The following is a 20472-nucleotide window of genomic DNA, read 5'->3' as shown; positions in this document are numbered from 1 at the left end:
GCTGGGATTAAAGGCCTACCCCCAGCTTTTTTTTTTTTTAAACATTGTAACTGTAGCTACTACATTTAAGTCTCTGATATGTTTTGAGATTTTTGTATGATGAGAGAGAAGTAAACTACCTTGTTTTGTACTTAAAGACACTGAGACATAGAAGATGAGAGAACAACTTTAAAGAGTCATCTCTCCTACCATGTTGGTTCTGGAGCCCAGACTCTGGTCATCAGGCACCTTGACCCTTTGAGCCCTCTCACTGGCCCCTTGTTCTCCTTTATGGTAACACAAAGGAGCATGCTCAACATACAGGTTGGAATTCAAAAGACTTCCTTTTAAACACTTTTATCATCTTAAAGATATTTTGACAAGCTTTAAATTTCCTATGTGATTATTTGTAAAAGATGTTAGTATCCTTACAGTTAATCATTTTACTAACTTTGAACTCATTTCTGGTTTAGATTACATAGACATTTTCAGCATGTCATGGCTGGAGAAATGGCTCAGCAGTTCAGAGCACTTGCTGTTATTTCAGAGGACCCAGGTTCAATTCCCAGAACCGATGTTTGGTAGCTCACGACTGCCTGTAATTCCAGCTACAGGGGATTTGACACCTTATTTTGGCTTCTGTTAGTGTGTGTGCACACAAGTAAAAATAGAATGTTTAAAAAAAGAATTCCAGCACGGTTATACTATATTTGATATGTGTAGAAGCAGTTTTAAAAGTAAGGAATTTGCAGTTAGACTAAGCTTGTCTTTACCGCTTAATGGCTTTGTGATTGTGGGTACATTTCATGCAGTTTGCTTTTTTGTTTGTTTGTTTTGTTTTTTGAGACAGAGTTTCTGTATGTGTAGCCTTGGCTGTCCTAGACTTGCTTTGTAGACCAGGCTAGCCTCAAACTCACAGAAATCCACCTGCCTCTGCCTCCCGAGTGCTGGGATTACAGGCGTGTGTCACTTCACTTGGCTCATGCAGTTGGTTTTAATGTCCAGTGTTTTGATGCTAGTAGTGCCTGTCATGGGGACTTGGATTGAGAGCAGTTGCTTGTGCATCTGTTTAGTGTGTATTAAATGTTCTCTAAAGTAGTGGTTATTGTCTAATTCCTTTATCCGTCTTTCTTTTTTTTTTTTTGGTGACAGGGTCTATATAGCCCTGGTTGTCTAGGAACTATAGACCAGACTACCTCAAACCCAGAGATCAGCCTGCCTCTGCCTCCCCAGAGCTGTGTTAAAAGGCTTGCACCACCATGCTTGGCCCCTTTGTCTGATATTTCCCAGATCCTGATATTGCTGTGAAACATGAAATTCTATGTGATTTCAAGTCTTTTAAAAGTTTATTTGTGTGTGGGAGGGCACTTGGTGGTCTATGTAGCTCTGTGTGTATGTTGTGTGCACCCTTTGAGGGCAGGCCAGAGGTGGACATTGAATGTCTTTTGTGGCTGCCCACTCGGTCTTGTTTCTTCACCCCTACCCTCCACCCTGTTCTGGTTACAGACACAGGCTCTGACCTACGTAGGGGCTGTTATCTGGACGCAAGTCTTCATGTCTGCATATTAGTCACTTTACCCACTGAGCCATTTCTCCAGTCCCATGATTTGAGTTGAAAAATTGTAATAAATATTTTGAATCTGTTTATCAGCTTACGGGAACATCTCTGCATGCCCCTTACCCTTATTTCAGTTTTCATTCACGTTTTGGTAGATTAGGGGTTTATGCTGGACATGGCAATATACCTGTATAAGGCTCTGCACCGTGGTATTTTTAACACTACATTATGGTGGGAGAGACAGAAACCAGCCTGGCAGAAACCACCTTGTCAAGAAAGGACTGTGCCATGTGACTGTTGTCATATGTGACAGTCTCAGTTAATAATAACTGGTTACTTCAGGCGAGGCTTAAAACTGGAAAACCCTAGACTAGTTTTGAGATTTCATTTTGGTTGATGTGATTTGCCAGCTTTGACAAAGGCAACTCTCTAGCTTTATTCTTTACTTTCTCCTCACTATTTTAACATTTATGAGTTTTTCGCTAGCTATACATTTGAACCTTTAACTTGTGATTTCCAAGTGCAGGTTCTAGAGTGTCCCTCTGTAACTGTGGAAGACTTGATGTTCTGTCTGACCTGATGTTTTCTGCTTAGTTGGGTGGGAAAGCCAACTGACATTTTCAGTGAGGCTGTTGTTAGATCCTCAACTTCATTGGACCAGAGATTGCCTCTGTCTGCAGGTGTCATAAAACAAACACCAGGGCTTTAATACTTTAGTACTTCCCTCCTCTGTATAGAAGACTAAAGTTTTCAGACCATCATAACTTAGCCTGTGACTCTCATTCTCATGATGGTGTGATGGGTGGTAGATGAGTCCGCACCCTTCCAAAGAGCTCTTCCTGCTGGATACCTTACTTGGTGACTTCTTCTGTTGGCTTGAACTGTGATTTGGTCATTGCAGAAGGGAGTGAGGAATGACTCTTTTAATTGGGTAGCACATTGTTATTTCAGTAAAACAGAAAGTTGTGAATAAAGCTAGCGTGTTGTTTTTGTCAAAACTAGAGTTCTCTTGATAAAGACTTAAGTAGTTAATTAAATTAAATAGTTAAATGGCTAAAGAGGACATTGAAAGTAAATAACTTAGCCTAGGAGCGGTGAGCAGTTAGTAAACACGGGTGTCCACTGTAAGAGTAAATAACTTAGCCTAGGAACGGTGAGCAGTTAGTAAGCACGGGTGTCCACTGTAAGAGGGGATTACCTACTAGTTCAGAGCAAAGTTCAGGTCTTCAAGTCCTGCTTTGCCTTGCACTAACGGGGTGATCTGTCTTTTGGAAATTTTTATTTATATTATTTTATGTGTACATGTTTTGTCTGTGTGTATGTATGTGTGCCATGTGTGCCTAGTGACCGAGGAGACTATAAGAGTGTGTCAGACCCCTTGGAATTGGAGTTACAGATAGCTGTGAGTTCTTTGGTTTTTCAAGACGGGGTTTCTCTGTGTAGCCGTGGCTGTCCTGGACTCTCTTTGTAGACCAGGCTGGCCTCGAACTCACAGTGATCCACCTGCCTCTGCCTCCTGAGTTCTGGGATCAACGGCGTGTGCCACCTTGCCTGGCTTAGCTGTGAACTCTTAACCTCTGGGCTGTGAACTCTTAACCTCTGGGCAATCTCTCCAGCCGATGACTTAAGTCTTAGCTTGGCTTACCCTGTTGTGTTTGCATTATTTTGTGAGGGTAGTGATAGCTGACAGATGGAATTGTTGTAATGATTAGATGGAAAAATGATATTAAAGAAATGACTCAGCATAGCAAGTGCTCATTTAATGTCAGCTTTCATGATGATGATGATGGGGTAGCACCGTAAAGATTCGGCGATTCTTGTGTTCTGTCTTAAGTGAGGAATTCCTTTCCTTGAATATTCTATTATTCGATTAATTTGCTCAAGTATTTATATGTACCAGGCACTGGTCTGGGTTCAGAGGTAAAGCAAACACAGAAATTCTTCCTCTCCTGGAGTTAGTGGTGACCCTGCTGTAATGAAAAGGGAAAAGATTGGAGGTTGCTAGAGATAGAAGTGAGGGTCCAGGTTTAAATAGGTCAGGGAAAGTGTCACCTAGAAGGTGACATTGAGGAAAGTTCTGAGAGACATGAAACAGTCATTGGTGTGCTTATTGTAGAGAGTTTGTTCTAGGCAGGAACTGAGCAAGACTCTGAATAGAAGCCTGCCACTGTGACTGAAGAGGTCGGGAAGTAACACGGGCGAAGGGCTTCTAAAGACAGTGTGGTAGGGATGTAAGGCCTTGGCCATCAGCGTCTAAGTCACTGTAACAGTTTAGCCTTGTTTATTTGTGTGTGTGTGTGTGTGTGTGTGTGTGTGTGTGTGTGTGTGTGTGTGTGCGTGTGTGCGCGCGCGCATTCATGGGCAGTAGAGGACAGCTGGTGCAGATTAGTTCTCTTGCTCCACTGTGGTGGCTTGGATGAGAACAGTCCCCACAGGCTCATATACTTGAGTACTTGGTCCTCAGTTCGTGGAACTGTTTGGAAGGACTAGGTGTGGCCTCACTGGAGGAGGTGTGCTACTGGGAGCAAGCTTTGAGGGTTCAGAAGACTCCTGAGATTCCCAGTTCTCTCTCTCTGTGTCTTGGCTGTGGATCAAGATGGGAGTGCTCAGCTGTTCCTTCACTCCACCATTATGGACTATCTAAGCCTTTGCAACTGTAAACCAAGTTAAGCACTTCTTTGTGTAAGTTGTCTTGGTCATGGTGTTTTATCACAGCAATAGGAAAGTAACCAAGACATCCACTTTTGTGTTCTGGAGATTGAACTCAAGGTGTCAGGTTTAGTGGCAAGGTGCTCTACCCATTGAACTATCCTCCAAGCCTTAACTTGGCTTTTGCTTTGAGAAATATTGAAAGTCATCTCAGGGTTTTGAGCATTGGTTTAACTGGAGCTGCCCTGCATTTAACTTGGGCTGTTTTGTAAGGATGCACGGCTGAAAGAGAAGTTGTCTAAGGGAGAGACGTGTCAGTGGAGGAGACGAGAGTGGTCAGGCTCTGGACGTAACATCTCTTGAAGCTAGCACATTGGCTGCATGAGAAAGGGACATAAAGTGACTCCTGAGTTTTTGTCTGGAACATCAGGAAGACGAGTTGCCATCCTCTGAGATGGGAGACCACCAGAATGAGAAGGAGAGCCAAAGCTGACTGACTCATTTACTGGAGTGGGGAGGGGGCGTTTGAATAATGACTCAATGTATATGGCAGGATGTTGTTGTTTATATCTTGTGTGCAGAGACTAGCCTGATTTATGATAATTATTCTTTTCTTTCTTTCTTTCTTTTTTAAGATTTACTTATTACATATACAGTGTTCTGTCCGCAGGTACACCTGCATACAGAAGAGGGCGCCAAATCTCATTATAGATGACTGTGTGCCACCATGTGGTTGCTGGGAAATTGAACTCAGGATCTTTGCAAGAGCAGTCAGTGCTCTTAACCTCTGAGCCATCTCTCCAGCCCAATAATGACTATTCTTACAGCCATTTCATTGGTTCTTGGGGACATAAGTTTCAACAGCAAGCTTTATTTTTAGAAGGATCTTACAAAATTGTGAATTTTAATGTCTTGCATAGTCAGGTGATTGTGCCTTTGTCTCTCCCGTCCTCCCCTGCCATCCTCCAAGATAGGGATATACTGTGTAGCCCTGGCTGCTCTGGAACTCGTTCTGTAGACCAGGCTAGTCTACCTCTGCCTCCCAAGAGCTAGGATTAAAGGTGTGCACCACCATTACCTGGTGCCTTTGTCATCTTTCTTTTTTTTTTTTAAAGATTTATTTATTTGCTGGGTGTGGTGGCGCACGCCTTTAATCCCAGCATTCAGGAGGCAGAGACAGGCGGATCTCTGTGCGTCTGAGGCCAGCCTGGTCACAAAGCGAGTCCAAGACAGCCAAGGCTAACACAGAGAGAGAACCTGTCTTGAAAAGAAAGAAAAATAAAGATTTATTTGTTTATTATGTATACAGTTCTGCCTGTGTGTGTGCCTGCCTGCCAGAAGGGGGTGCTAGACCTCATTATAGATGGTTGTGAGCCACCATGTGGTTGCTGGGAATTGAACTCAGGACCCCTGGAAGAGTAACACAATGAGTGCTCTTAACCTCTGAGCCATCTCTCCAGCCCGCCTTTGTCATCTTTGTAACAGTCTCGCTTAGCTTGATTCTTTAGTAAATGTAAGACCTCACTAAGAAATACCTTACTAAAATCTCTAACCATTTATCTCTTAATAGTGATGGCTGGACAAATTCTGATAGGGAAATAGTCTTTTTAAAAAACTTTCTTTATGGGCTGGAGAGATGGCTCAGTGGTTAAAAGCATCCACCTGCTCTTCCAAAGGTACTGCGTTCAATTCCCAGCAACCACATGGTGGTTCACAACCATCTGTAATGTGACCTGATGCCCTCTACTGGCCTACATGCAGGCAGAATACTGTATACATAATAATAAATAAATCTTTATAAAGAATCTTTATGAATGTGCATGCATGCATGCATGCTTCCCCCACCCCCAGCCCCCCATGTGTGTTGGGGGTCAGAGAGTAGCTTTTGGGAGTCATTTTCTCCTGCAGTGATGTGGTCGCCAGAGACTGAGCTTAGGTCATTTAGTGTGGTGGTAAGCCCCCTTGCTTACTGAGCCGTCTTTCTTTGTTTGTTTTTGCTTTTTGGGACCAGGTTTCTCTGTGTAGCCTTGGCTGGTCTGGACTCATTTTGTAGACCAGGCTGGCCTTGAACTCACAGCAGTCTATTTGCCTCTGCCTCCCCAGTGCTGGGATTAAAGGTGTGCGCCACCACGCCTGGCATTACTGAGCCATCTTAATGGCCCTTCTCTATTTTTAAACTAATTTTTAAGTCAGCATACAAAGTGATTATTAATGGCATTTTTATACACCTGTCATACTTTTTATTGCAGTGACAAAACACTATAGCAAGGCAACTTATAAAAGAAAGCATTGAATTTGGGGTTCACTGTCCAGAGGGTTAGAGTCTGTGACCCTCATGGCAGGGATGGGAAGCATGCAGGCATGGCGCTGGAGCAGTAGAGGAGAGTTTACATCCCGAGACAGCTACCAGGCAGAGACACTCTGGGCTTTTGAAACCTCCAAGCCCACACCCAGTGACGCACCTCCTAACCCTTCCCATACAGTTCCACTAACTGGGTATCAAGTGTTCAAATATATGAGCCTCTGGGGGCCAGTCTTAGTCAAACAACCGCCACCCTCCTCAGTCTCATTTGCTCCCTTTCTTTGTTGGTGCCTTTTCTCCTCCCAGGTAGTCTTGTCTCTGCTTTCTCACGAATTCCATTGTCCTCTGTTTTTTCCCTTCCCTCTCATGAAAATGTCAATTGATTTTGTTTTTTATTTTTTGAAAGATTTTTTTTTTGAGGAAGCTCATCCCTACTTTGTAAATTACTGCATGTGGTGTGTTATGCACATTAACATTGCAGTTAAAGAAGTAAGGTGGGACAGATGGGTTGAGGAGGAAGGATAGAAGACTGGGCTTGAGGATGCACACAGTGAAATCTGAACAGTGAGGAATATTAAGGCAGTTGCTTCCACACTTGGAAAGCACTTGCGAGGGCTCTTTTTATCTGATACCTATGTGCTTACACGAAAATAACCATTGCACAGACTATTGTCTGTTTTGCCATGTGCAGTGCACTTGGTTTATATTAAGACAGCCATGGTGAATCCTGTGAATGAACTCATGGCTCAGAGGGGCACTACATTAAACTACATTAAACAGCCATGGTGAATCCTGTGAATGAACTCGTGGCTCAGAGGGGCACTACATTAAACTTATGCTTCAAAGAGTACCTTTAAAATCTGTCTCTATTCCTCCTGCTGCAAAGTTTGCAAAGTATTAGAGACTAGTTAATAATTATGAATTGTCTTTGGATATCCTTTTCTATTCTGTTACTAATTGTTGTTTTCTATGAAGTAATTGTTTTTCTAATGAAAGAAAGAACACGGTCAGCTATTCTGATTTAGTGCTATCAAATGTCTACTTACTATATTATCATAGTGCTTTATGTTAGAACTTGGAAACGTTTGAACTGTTTTTTTTTTTTTTTTTGAAAATTCTGTGAATATGGATAAATGTACATGTCAGAAGAACTGGAGCTGCAGGTCTCTTATCATCAAATAATAAACCTCAGCCCTTTCTCCTTGGCCATTTATTAAATCACACCAGAGCTTAATTGATATGTTGCTTATAGAGACTTATTCATTGAATGAGTCTTTGGTAGGGGTCAGTGAGAGAGATGGGTCAGCGGGGAAAGGTGCTGCCAAGCCTGACAACTGTTGACACAAACCCCAGAGCTCACCTCCCTCTCTCTCTCTCTCTCTACCCCCTCCCCCTCTCTTTTCTGAGACAGCCTTTCTCTGTGTAGCCCTGTCTATCCAAGACTTGCTTTGTAGACCAGGCTGGCCTTGAACTCACAGATGTCTACCTGCCTCTCTGCCTCACGAGTGCTGGGAGTAAAGGGGTGTGCCTCCAAGCCTGGCCTCAGCCTCACATCTTAAAAGGAATAAGAAAATTTATTCTGGAGCCATTTTGAGTAACAGTGGCCTGGGAACATGTATTTTGGTTACCCCCAAAATCTGTGTGTATTCCAATGAGGAAGCAGTTTCACGGTTTTACAGAACAAAGTCATACATCAAGGCAAGTGTATAACACATTGGTGGGTACATCAGAGAGCAGTTACAGAAGATGAGGATGCTTTTTTTGTAGGCCCAAGACTATTTGATGACAGTCTTAGCTTTTGGGTTGTGGAAGCTAGTGGTCTGCTGAGTTCACAGATTCCTTGGTCACAAGTTGTTAGTTCAGATGCTGAGGTAGGCAAAGAATCTCTGTTCTAGAGGCTAGAACTGCTCAGGGTTCAGGTCACTACTGCTGGACCTGTGGCATTTTAGTCTCCACAGGACCACAGTTCTAATCTGCCTCTGCAGACACAGTTCTTTTCATCTGAGTGTGAGCCCCAAAATCCACTTAGTGGAAGCAGAGAACAAACTCCTGCAAGTTCTTTGACATCCACATGCAGCACACTGAGACGTGATTTCATGCACATACAAACCTGCACACACACTCACACCCACGTTAAAGAAAGGATAATTCTAGATGAACCGTGAGGACTGGTAATGCTCTTGTTTGCTGTTTCATTGTTAAAAGTGACATTGTGGGTTTAGGAAGGAAGAACCAAGTTAAAACCGTTGTGTTGTTTGTGTAGTAGTGATTTTTAATTCTGAGGTTTAGTTACCCATTATCACCTGGAATCTGAAAATTTTTAATGGAAAATTTTAGAAATAATGCTTGATCTTTCAATTGTTAACTTTTCTGAGTACCTCGGTGAGATTGGCTGTGCTGTCCTCCCTGCAGGATCGATTGTCCACTGTGCCGCCTGTGCCGCCTTGGCTGCCTGTGCTGCCTGTGCCGCCTTGGCTGCCTGTGCCGCTTGTGCCGTCTGTGCTGCCTTGGCTGCTGCTCATTGCTCGGCACTCAGGTGCCTTCCTTGTCAGCAGGTGTCCCTGACTAAACCATGTGATATTGTACTAAGCTGTGTTCAGCTGGCCCTTAGTGATGTCCTCATGCAGGACACAGTGGTGCTGGCAAGTCTCACATATATGCCAAACAGAGACCATGCAGTGTTTCCCCGATAATAAAACATAGATGCTGCATCTGCAGCTCTAGCTTTCCCCCTGCCCATACTTGTAAATACATACATACACATATACACACACACACACACATACATACCCACTCTCACACACACACAGAGAACAGGCTGACCTTGAATTTAAGATTCTTCTGTCTCTTGAAGACTATAATTAGAGGTGTAGTTTACCTACTCAGTTCCAATGTGAAAGGTCTTAATTTAAAAAAAAAAAAAAGTCAGAGCTGAGCGTGGCAGCTCCTACCTGTAATAGTGGTGGACAGGTAGGGGCAGGGTCAGGAATTCACGGGCATCCTCTGTTGCAGAGAGTTCAAAGCCAACAGCAATAATAAGATTTCTAAATTTTATTTTTAGTTTATTATTTACTTAGAAATAAGATTTCTAAACATTATTTTAATAATGAGGCTTCTAAACTTTATTATAGTTATGCGTGAGAGAAAAACATCATTTGTGGGTTCAGTATTACTTATTCCCTGCTTGCTGGCGTCCTCTGGGAGGGTTGGAAGGCACTTCCTGTGAGTACGTGATGACTACAGGTTTCAACTCCAGCATGTTTTTGCATATGTAGATAAACTATTAATCTAGTTCAGCCTAGCATTTCAGGCTTTGTTTATAGTTATTTTAGAATATTCCGAGATAGATTTGAGAATACTGGTTAGACTAGCACTAGAAAAGCCAGGTGTGGTGGTGCACGCCTTTAATCCCAGCACTCAGGAGACAAAGGCAGGCAGATCTCTGTGAGTTCAAGGACAGCCTGGTCTACGAAGTGAGTGAGTCCAGGACAGCCATGACTATAAAAGAAACCCTGTCTCAAAAAATTCAACCAACCAACCAAACAAAAAGAATAGCACTATAGAATGTACTTTGGAAAATTAGCTTGATTACCGTTGCGCATAATATAGACGTGAGATTGTTTAAACAACGGTGCTGTGTAGAACAGTCAGTGCACACTCTGTGATTTGAAAGTTGTTCTCCATATAATCAGCTCCCTTTAGTTACCTGTTCCCAAGAGTCACATAGTGGCTTCTCCCTGATAGCAAGAGATGGTTAAGTTTTCTGTATGGCTTTGTGTAGAAGAGGGTCTAGATCAGTGACACTGCCTAACCTGCTGTGCTCGGGGGCCTAGTAACAGAAAGAAGTTCAGCCTTTAAAAAAGCAAATTGCAGAGCATTTCAGTAGTACTCCCTTGGGAGAGTTTTAATTTATGTTTTGTTAGACAAACCACAACAAAAGGCAACACAAAACGCATCTGACAACCTTTTCTCCAAAGTTATACACAGAAAAGCATCTACAGTTTCTGCTAAGGAAGGCATGGAAACCAGGCATGCCCTTTTGGCTTCAGATAGTTGAAGATGGCCACTGAGTCTTCTAAATTGTAAATTAAATCTTATCAGGTTGTGGACACTGTAGCAGACTTTCAAAGGTGGCTGTGCCATTTGTAATCCTACTACCATTAATGCAGGAGGGTTCCAATATTTTCTTCATGTTTTCCTATGGTGCTTTCTATTTTTTGAGGTAGGATCATTTGATGTATCCCGGGCTGGCCTTGAACTTATGATTTTCATCTCAGCCTTTCTAGCAGTTACTCTCAGCTATTGTCTGTTCTAGGGCCATTTTTATGCCAGACTCTACCAAGCTATGTCCTATAGTCTTCCCTTTTCCAAGCCAAGGCCTAGGCTTTCGAGACAAGTGCTTCATCTACTAGCAATTTAATTCCCAACCTCTTTTTCTTTTCTTCTTCTCCTCCTCCTCTTCCTCCTCCTCTTCTTCCTCTTTTTTTTTTTTTTTTTTTCAAGACAGGGTTTCTCTGTGTAGCCTTGGCCATCCTGGACTCACTTTGTAGACCAGGCTGGCCTCGAACTCACAGCGATCCACCTGCCTCTGCCTCCCGAGTGCTGGGATTAAAGGTGTGCGCCACCACGCCTGGCTCGGTTCCTCTTCTTTTGAGACAGGGTTTCTCTGTGTAGCCATGGCTGTCCTGGACTTGCTTTGTAGACCATGCTGGCCTTGAACTCACAGAGATCCACCTACCTCTGCTGAGTGCTGGAATTAAAAGTATGTGTCATGTCTTGTATTTTTGGGAAGGACTTTTTGTTTGTTTTTGAGATTGTCTTTCATGTACCCCAAACTGGCTTTGAACTCTAGAGACTCCTCCTGCCTGTGCCCCCCCAAGTCTGATTTCTAAGTGTGAACACCATGCCAACCTTGTGAAGGGGTTTCGAGCAGCCTCAGAAGCGGCTGTGCTATATAGTATATGTTAGTTTTTGAGTAGATAATGAAGTGCTTGGTTATACAAACAGAGCATGTTTAAGGTAACTTTTTTCAAAAAAAAGATGGTCTTTGTCATGTTTTTTTGTTTGTTTGTTTTGTTTTTTCTCTCTCTTCCTTTCTCTGTCCTTTCTTCAGATAGGTTCTCATTGTGTAGCTCTGGCTGGCCTGGAACTGGCTATCTATCTAGACCAGTCTAGTCTTGAACTCAGAGATTTACTTGCCTCTGCCTCCTTAGTTATGGGAGTAAAGACTGTGGTACCATGTCCAGCTGTCATGTTCTTGTCATGAGTTGACTTGTAATTCAAGAACAGTTAGCAAAATTATCAAATCTTTGTCTATTACAGTTTTTTTTAACCCAGAAATATAGAATTGATTATTTAATGTCAATATAGTAGAATTATGAATGAAAACAACATCATGTAAGTTGAAAAAAATAGCATCGTACTTCCTCATTAAAACCTAAAGACAACAGCACTCTGGAGGCAGAGGTGGGCAGATCTCTCTGAATTCTAGATTAGCGTGGTCTACAGAGTATGTTCCAGGATAGCCAGGGCTACACAGAGAAAACAAGCCATGTCTGAAAAAACTAAAAGTCGCCCCCCCCCCCCCCGCCAAAGCCCAAAAACCTATAGACAGAATATTATCGTCATTGTTGTCATCATCATCATTATCATTGTTATTTATTAATTTACTTACTTGGTTTTTCAAGATAGGGTTTCTCTGTGTAGCCCTGGCTGTCCTGGACTCACTTTGTAGACCAGGCTGACTGAGAATGCAAAGATACACCTGCCTCGGTCTATCGAGTTCTGGAAATAAAGATGTGGGCCACCAACACTAAGCTGGTTACCACTCTTTTTATTCGTTTTTGAGATAGTGTTTAATGTATCCTGGTATATCTTTAAATTCAATATGTAGCTGAAGATGTATGACCTTGAACTCTTTTTGTTTTTGTTTTTGAGACAGAGTTTGTCTGTGTAACAGCCCTGGCTATCCTGGAGCACCTATGGAGACCAGGTGGCCTCAAACTCACAAAGATCCTCCTGCCTCTGTCTCCCAAGTGCTGGGATTGGAGGCCTGTACCACCGACTTTGAACTTACTTATTAATTTATTTGTGTTTAACTATTTATTTCTGAGAGTTTCTCTGTGTAGCCCTAGTTATCCTGGAACTAGCTCTGTAGACCAGGCTGCTATGAAACTCCAAAGATCCCCTGCTTCTGTGTTCCAAGTGCTGGAATTAAAGGCATGGGGCTCTCTCTGTGTGTAGCTACTTTTAATACTTTCTTATATTTACATGTAGAAAATGGTAATCTTTATATCCTTTTATTTATCATTTTACTCAGTGCCTTTTTCCCTGACACGCTCCCCCTCTCCTTGTTTTGTTTCTGAGACAGGGTTTTACTTTGTAAGCTTGGCTAACCTTGAACTCCCTGAGCCTGGGTTGGCCTAGAACGCATGATCCTCCTACCTCATCCTGATGAACCCTTGAGATTGTAGGCCTATGATGAAATGGCCCACTGCGGTGGTAACTGACAGCCACGCTGATTAAACTGCTTAAGGTTTTCAGTCCAGTAGTGGTCTTGAGACCCTGAAAAGTATCTTGTGAACAAGATTTTTTTTTTTTTTTTGACCAAGATTTTTAAAAGGAAAAGCCACAATTTAAATTAAAGTTAATTTAAGGTAAAAGTAGCATTAGAACATTTATTCTTGGCAGAGCATAATAATTATTTCAGCTATAACATTTTTTATTTTTACTTATATCTTTTTTAGTTATTTTAGCTTGCTTTATTTATTTTGTTGAGTACATGGTAAACGCCATGGAACTCTCAAATGTAGTACCAGGGCTGATGTAACTGCTGTGGGGAGGGTATAGAGGGCCAAGAACTGTCTCAGCAAATACAAAATGTAGTTAGACTAGGATGGTGTTACCGTAGTCATTTAAGTATCGCTGTGCCTCATCACAAACTGTTATATACCTCTCTTGGGATGATGATGATGATGATGATGATGATGATGATGATGATAAAATAAATGGTTCAGTGGTTAAGAGCATTGGCTGGTCTTCTAGAGAACATGGGTTTGATTCCTAATATCCACAAGGCAGCTTACAAACATTTGTAACTCTAGTCCCATGGGATCTGGCCTCTTCAGGCACCAAGTACACACATACTAAAATATCAAATACATAAAATAAATAATAAAATTTAAAACCATTTCCTTTGGTGGTATGTGTGCATAAGGCTAGATGTAGGGTGACTTCTGCAGTTGTTCTGCACCTTTTATTTTGAGACCTGGTCTCTTACAGATCCAACAAGACCAGCTAGCCAGCAGTTCCCAGATCCTCCTGCCCTTGTCCCCCAGCACTAGGACTGCCGGCCTGTGCTGCTATGGCCAGCCAACGTTTACATGGGTCATGGGCTTCTGATTTCAGGCTCTCATGCTGCTGTGGCAAGCACTTGATGGATGGAGCTGGCTTCCCATTTGTAGGTTGATTCTGAGTCTTTTTTTTGTTTTGTTTTTCGAGACAGGGTTTCTCTGTGTAGGTTTGGTTGGTCTAGACTTGCTTTGTAGACTAAGCTGGTCTCCAACCCACAGAGATCTGCCTGCCTCTGCTTCCTGAGTGCTGGGATTACAGGCGTGTGCCACTGTGCCAAGCTCTTTGATTCTGAATCTAAAGTTAAGCTTGGGACTGGATAGATGGCTCAGTGGTTAAGAGCATTGAATACTCTTCCAGAGGACCCAGGTTCAATTCCCAGCAACCACATGGTAGCTTACAACTGTGTGTAACTCCAAGATCTGACACCCTCACCCAGATATACACACAGGCAAAACACCAATGCACATTAAAAAAAAAAAAAAAAAAGTTAAACTCTACTGAAAGTAATTGCTTGTTATAAAAGAGTCTAGGTAGCTTTCTCTCTGAATAGTGGAATCACTTTTAGTTTTGTGTCCAGCTGTCTGCTGAAGACTTTTCATTGGTAGAGTTACTATGCAATACTAAAGCATTTTTTTCCCTGTCCATTTGCCAACATTTTCTTGAAATTGCTTTATATTTGAGAAGAAGATGAGAGAATAGTGGAGGAGGGGAGGAAATCTAATGAGCACTTTCCCCATAGTGCTTTAGTATTTTTCTATCTGAGGCTTACTATACAAGAACATGGTTAGTATACGATCATACCAGTGATTACAGTATTGGGTGGAACCCATGTAATTTCAGTGAGATGAATAAAGGGTGGAGAGTTGGTAATTTGCCCTTCTGTGTTTTGGTAACGATTCCAGTACTTTTAAACCTTAATAAGCTCACCCTAGGCCAAGTAATACTTGAGACACAAGGGTGTTTGAACAGTTTAAATGACTGAAATTATGCAGTGAGTAAATAAGTGAATAAAAGCAACCACTAATTGAGTGCTTCTCTGCCAAGCACAGGGTTGGGAAATGGAAGTTTATTCTATCAGTAGCAGTGGAGCTGGCGCACCAGTGTTGAGGCTGTTCAGTGGTACTGCTTGGAAATGGGTGAGTTTTGAGGCGGGCTTTGAAAGGAGGCTGTCGTGGGGACTTAGTCGTAGGAAGATGGAAGAAAGGCACATAATGTGCATGAAGATAGTGCTAAAATAAATTAGATTCAGGATATGAAAAAGTAAGTTAGGAGCCGGGCGTGGTGGCACACGCCTTTAATCCCAGCCTCGGGAGGCAGAGGCAGGCGGATCGCTGTGAGTTCGAGGCCAGCCTGGTCTACAAAGTGAGTCCAGGATGGCCAAGGCTACACAGAGAAACCCTGTCTCGAAAAACCAAAAGAAAAAGTAAGTTAGAATATGTCCATTTCTCAAGTACTTAGTGCAGGCTCAAGTAGGCGCTGCAGTTGGGAGGTCTGAGGAGTGGCTTGCTAGTGCACATGCCACTCTTGAGGGAGGGAGGGAGGGTTCCACCTAGGAAAGAGTGTCATGGAGTTTATGATTCCTGGGAACAGACCATAGACTCAATCCAATCATAATTAAAAGACTTATTGACTAGGGGGCTGGAGAGATAGCCTAGTGGTTAAGAGCACTGTCTGTTCTTCCAAAGGTCCTGAGTTCAATTCCCAGCAACCACATGGTGGCTTATGACCGTCTATAATGAGATCTGGTGCCCTCTTCCAGTATACAGGCATGCTTGTAAGCAGAATGCTGTATATGTTATAAAGTTTTAAAAAAATAAAAAAAATAAAAAAAACACCAAGATTTATTGATTAGTTGCTAGTGGGATGAGCAGTCTCTAAGCTAAATTTGAGAATGCCATGAAGTAAGTATCCGGCATGGGGATGGACTTTGAAAGTGAAAAACCACACAGACCTTCAATGTCTGTGTAGTTAAGTCAAGTGTTGTGTTCTGCTCTGCTCTGCCAAGTTAGGTGGTTAAGGCGCTCAGAACAATCCTTGGGTATCTATATAAGTAAGGTACCGAAGCAAAAGCAGCCAGGCACATCATCGAAAGTAGATGGTCATGGCTCTATGGTTTGGGTGGAGTCATTGAGTCACAGTTACTGGGACACTTACCTTCAGAGACTGGGGTCAGAGACAAATGGCTGCTAGGTACCAAGATGAATGCCTAGAATAAAATGGAGCTTCTTTAGATATAACAAAGAGAATGTGAATGAGATTAAGTTTGTAGTTTAATTTTCACAGCCTTAAAGGGCTTGATAAATGTCTTGAACCTTCTTTTGGGGAGCAGGGATGGCGGAAGAAGAGGAAACCAACCAATGAAAGCTTTTAAGATTATCCATTCAGCTTCTTCATTGTGGCTGTGTTTTAGTTGTTTTTGAAACACTGTTCCATGCTCTTCAAACAATTACTGGATTAGGAGGTAAAAAATAATAAGATAATTTTTTCCCTTTTCCCTTTTGAGACAAGGTTTCTAAGTAGGCCTGGCTGTTCTGAACTGGCTATGTGGAACAGGCTGGCCTCACAGAGATTTTCCTGCCTCTGCTTCCTGAGTTCTAGGATTAAAGGTGCATACCACTACACCTGGCTAAATCTTACCATTTTAAATGTCCATGTGGTTGAAATTTTTTTGCATTTAGGATATTTTATAAACATCACTAACGAGAAAGAATAATTTGAGTTTGTGGTGTGGTTGCTTTCACTCCTTAGTCTCACTTCTGGCAAACGCTGACTCTAGCTCAGTCTGCCTAAGACTCTTGGTCAGTTGTTTTTGTCCCTTGAGTGCTGGCATCACAGCTGTGCACTGCCATGCCTAGCTTTAGAGCTTTGATTTGATAATACATAACAAGTACTTAAAAAAATATTTTGTGTGTGGAGAAGTTTTCCCTACTGTGAGTTTATGGAGGGTTGGTACTCATGAGGGCCAGAGGAGGGCTTTGAACCCTTGGGATTGGAGTTACAGGAGGTTCTATTACTACCAAGTGGGTGCTCTCAGCAAGAGTAGCAAGTGCTCTTCATCACTGAGCCACCTACCCCCACCCCGCCACATAGATTAATATTTTTATAGGTTTTAGAGCTTTTATGTCTTGGGGTGGGAACATTATGCAGTACACAGAGTGTAGCTCCTCAGTGTTCCCTACTGCTCCCTAAAGCTTTCCCGCAGTGTTTTCTTTGTTGTTCAGATAAACTATTGATCTTGTCACTAGTTCACAGATTTCATCCTCTGTGGTCTCTATGTCACTGAGTTCCTAGCAAATGCTTTTTCTCAGTCATTATAGTTACATAGTAACATTTTGCATTTTAAAAATAACTTCTGGGTGCATATTCATTGTCTTTTTTTCTTCATATCTTTGGTGTGATAAACAAACCTTTGTAGGTAAATGAGCAGCATGGCCAGTTAGCCACTGCGTTAGCCACCTCAGACAAGGGTCAAGACTGAAAACAAGCAAAAGCCTTCTGGGACTGAGGACAGGCTATGTTGGTAGCGCTTGTGCTCAGTACTCACAACCCCCTTTATACACATCCCTAAGTTACTACGTGTGTGTGTGCGCTCGCACGTGCACACGTGTTTGTTATGTACGTGCACATGTGTATGAAATATGCTTCCCGGACTCTCTTTGTGGGTACTGTGGCTACAACTCAGGCTTTCAGGTTTGGCAGCAAGCATCTTTACCAACTGAGGGGGAACCCCCCTCATCTTTTCATTGAGAATTTATTATTTTTTGAGGTAAGAGCTCATGTCTCATTCTCATGTAATGTAGCCCAGGCTATCTCCAACTTGCCCTGTAGCTGAGGATGGCTTTGAACTGATCCATCTGCCTCTATTTCCTAAGTGCTGTGATTACAGGTGTGTGCTGCCACCACATCCGGCGTCATGTCATTTTGATTATATCCTGGGCATTTAGGTTATTATGTTGGCAGACTCTTGATCCTATTTTAATCTTGTATTATGGCAAGCAGTTACTATTTAGGCTTAGAGTATAACTTTCTGTCCTACTTTTGGGAGCTGTAATCCCCATGCTAGTTTAGTTTCAGGCTCTGTAATATTGTAATACTGCTCTAGCAACGCTGCAGCTCCTGGTCCATGTCTACAGGAGCTGCTCTGGCCCTAAGTACTGCTGAGGGCTGCTTGGCTTGGCGTTGGCATAGGTGTGCATGCACGGGGCTGGATCTGCCTGCCACTGTTGAAGGTGTAGAGCAGAGGGCCATGTCCATGCTGGTGCTGGGGTTATTTGCCAGTCCTTGTCCTGGAGGAGGACTGGGGAATATTTTGACCTGCTATGTCTGTGCTGAGCTTCCCTTTTGCTAGACTTGTGTAGCCAGAGGGGCAGGGCTCTGGGCTGCAGGCCTCGCTAAGCCTGGAATACATGAGAGAGAAAAGGAAAATGCAGTGAGCTTGTACTGAAGTCTTTAGGTGGTCTGCCTCTTCTTCGTACCTTCCAAAGCCCTTTTGTGATTTTTCTTCAGTTTTTTGTTTTGTTTTAAAAAGACTTATTTATTATTTATACAGTATTCTGCCCGCATGTGCGCCTGCCTGCCATAAGAAGGCACTGGATCTCATTACAGATGGTCATGAGCCACCATGTGGTTGCTGGGAATTGAACTCAGGACCTTTGGAAGGGCAGATGGTGTTCTTAACTCTGAGCCATCTCTCCAGCCTCTTTTTTTTTTTTTTTTTTTTTAAAGATTTATTTGTTATACAGTGCTCTGCCTGAATGATAGAAGAGAGCATCGAATCACACTATAGATGGTTGTGAGCCATGTGTGGTTGCTGGGAATTGAACTCAGAACCTGTGGAAGAGCAAGTGAGTGCTCTTAACCTCTGAGCCATCTCTCCCGCTCTCTTCAGTTGTGTTTGTGGTATTTAGTTGCATTTAGAAAATAACAGGGAAAGTCAGATGTGGTGCTACATGCCTTTAATCCCAGCACTCAGGAGGCAGAGGCAGGCAGATCGCTGTGAGTTCAAGGCCAGCTTAGTCTACAAAGCGAGTCAGGACAGCCTGGCTACACAGAGAAACCTTGTCATGAAAACCTAAAAAAGAAGAAGGGAGAAAAAAAAAAAAAAGAAAAAGAAAAAGGAAAGAACAGGCACTTTGGCTCCCTATGCTATCCCACTTCAGAAATAAACATGAAATAGCTGAGGTGGGTTTTGGTTTTTATTTTTTTAATTTCTAAATTCCACTTTTATTTATTTGTGTACGTGTATGTGTGGGTGCACAAATGCCATGGTACGAGTGTGGAGGTCAGAGGAATCAGTTCTCTTGTTGGAATCAGTTCTCTCCTTCCACCACGTGTGCCTTGGGTTTGAACTCAGGCTGTCGGGCTTGGTGACAGGTGGAGCCTTTACCTGCTGGGCCATCTTGATGACCCTGAGGTTCTTAGCTTCTGTTCACTAGCTCTGTAGGGTGCTTCTCCTCATCAGTTGTTCACTGTGGGACAAAGTAGGCTTATTCTTTACTGTTTAAACTGTGTGGTGATTAAATGCTTTGTGTGTGTACTTATTTATATGTGTATTTCACTTCAGGGAGCGGAGCAACTGCTGTGGTCCAAGCAGCTTATTGTGCCCCCAAAAAGGAGAAGGTGGCCATCAAACGGATAAACCTTGAGAAATGTCAAACGAGCATGGATGAACTCCTGGTATGCATAGCTCATATGTCTTGAATGGAGATATATGCTCTTATATTGTATGTTAAAAGAAAAAATAATGTGATGATTTTTTTAGTTCCTTTTGAAAAGATGACTTGCTTTTATTAAGAAGTGATTAATATAAAATTTATAAAAATCAAAGTAAGTAAAACATACTTATAATCTTATTACATTATAACATCTGGTACATACTTTTTTAGACTTAATATTTAGTTTATTAGCATTTATGTGATTTTGTGTTTTTTATGTATTTGCTCTTTACATTAAATGGCTTGTGCTTGCTCATGTAGGTCTAACCAGTATGTGTGTGATATCCACTGACTGTAGCTAGCTTATTGAATGTGTGTTCTAGTATGACATGATTGCTGTTTGTTCTTAGTGATACCTATGGTAGCTATTTAGTTCTTTTTTTAAAAAGATTTATTTGTGTATATAAGCACTCGATTGCATGTGTGCTTGCATGACAGAAGAGAGCATCAGACAGAAAAGGACACCAGGTCTCATTACAGATGGCTGTGAGCCACCATGTGGTTGCTGGGAATTGAACCAGGACCTCTGAATGAGCAGCCAGTGCTCTTAACCTCTGAGCCGTCTCTCCAGCCCTAGTCCTCATTTCTTTAAGTAATACCATGAATTTGTGATTACAGGGTCAAGATTCTTTTAAAAGAATCTGGCCTTAGAGAAGCATAGTATCAGTTTGTGTTATGCACACTGAGGTAAGATGAGAGAGAACAGATCCTCTAACTCTTTTTATTTATTAAAATTTTGTTTTTGTTTTTCAAGAATGGGAGTTTCTCTGTGTAGCCTTGGCTGTCCTGGAACTCTGTAGACCATGCTAGCCTCGAACTCAGAGATTTGCCTACCTCTGCCTCCCAAGTGCTGGGATTAAAGGCGTGTGTGTGCTACCACCACGCAGCTTTTCTCTCTCTCTCTTTCTTTCTTTCTT

General features: G+C 42.3%; 1 protein-coding gene across 1 annotated transcript in view; it reads left to right on the top strand.

The window, feature by feature from the left end:
• The window catches only part of Oxsr1 (oxidative stress responsive kinase 1), an 81805-nt gene that overhangs the window by 4575 nt on the left and 56758 nt on the right, over positions 1-20472 (top strand). Inside the window, exon 2 of the mRNA XM_051140771.1 lies at positions 19405-19517. Coding sequence (XP_050996728.1) covers positions 19405-19517 — 113 coding nt within the window. The remainder of the gene's footprint in view (positions 1-19404; positions 19518-20472) is intronic.

The sequence above is a fragment of the Acomys russatus genome, chromosome 32 (genome assembly GCF_903995435.1).
Source record: "Acomys russatus chromosome 32, mAcoRus1.1, whole genome shotgun sequence".
Taxonomy (NCBI): Eukaryota; Metazoa; Chordata; class Mammalia; order Rodentia; family Muridae; genus Acomys; species Acomys russatus.
The sequence above is the reverse complement of the archived record's forward strand: the minus strand, read 5'-3'. Positions and strand labels throughout refer to the sequence as shown.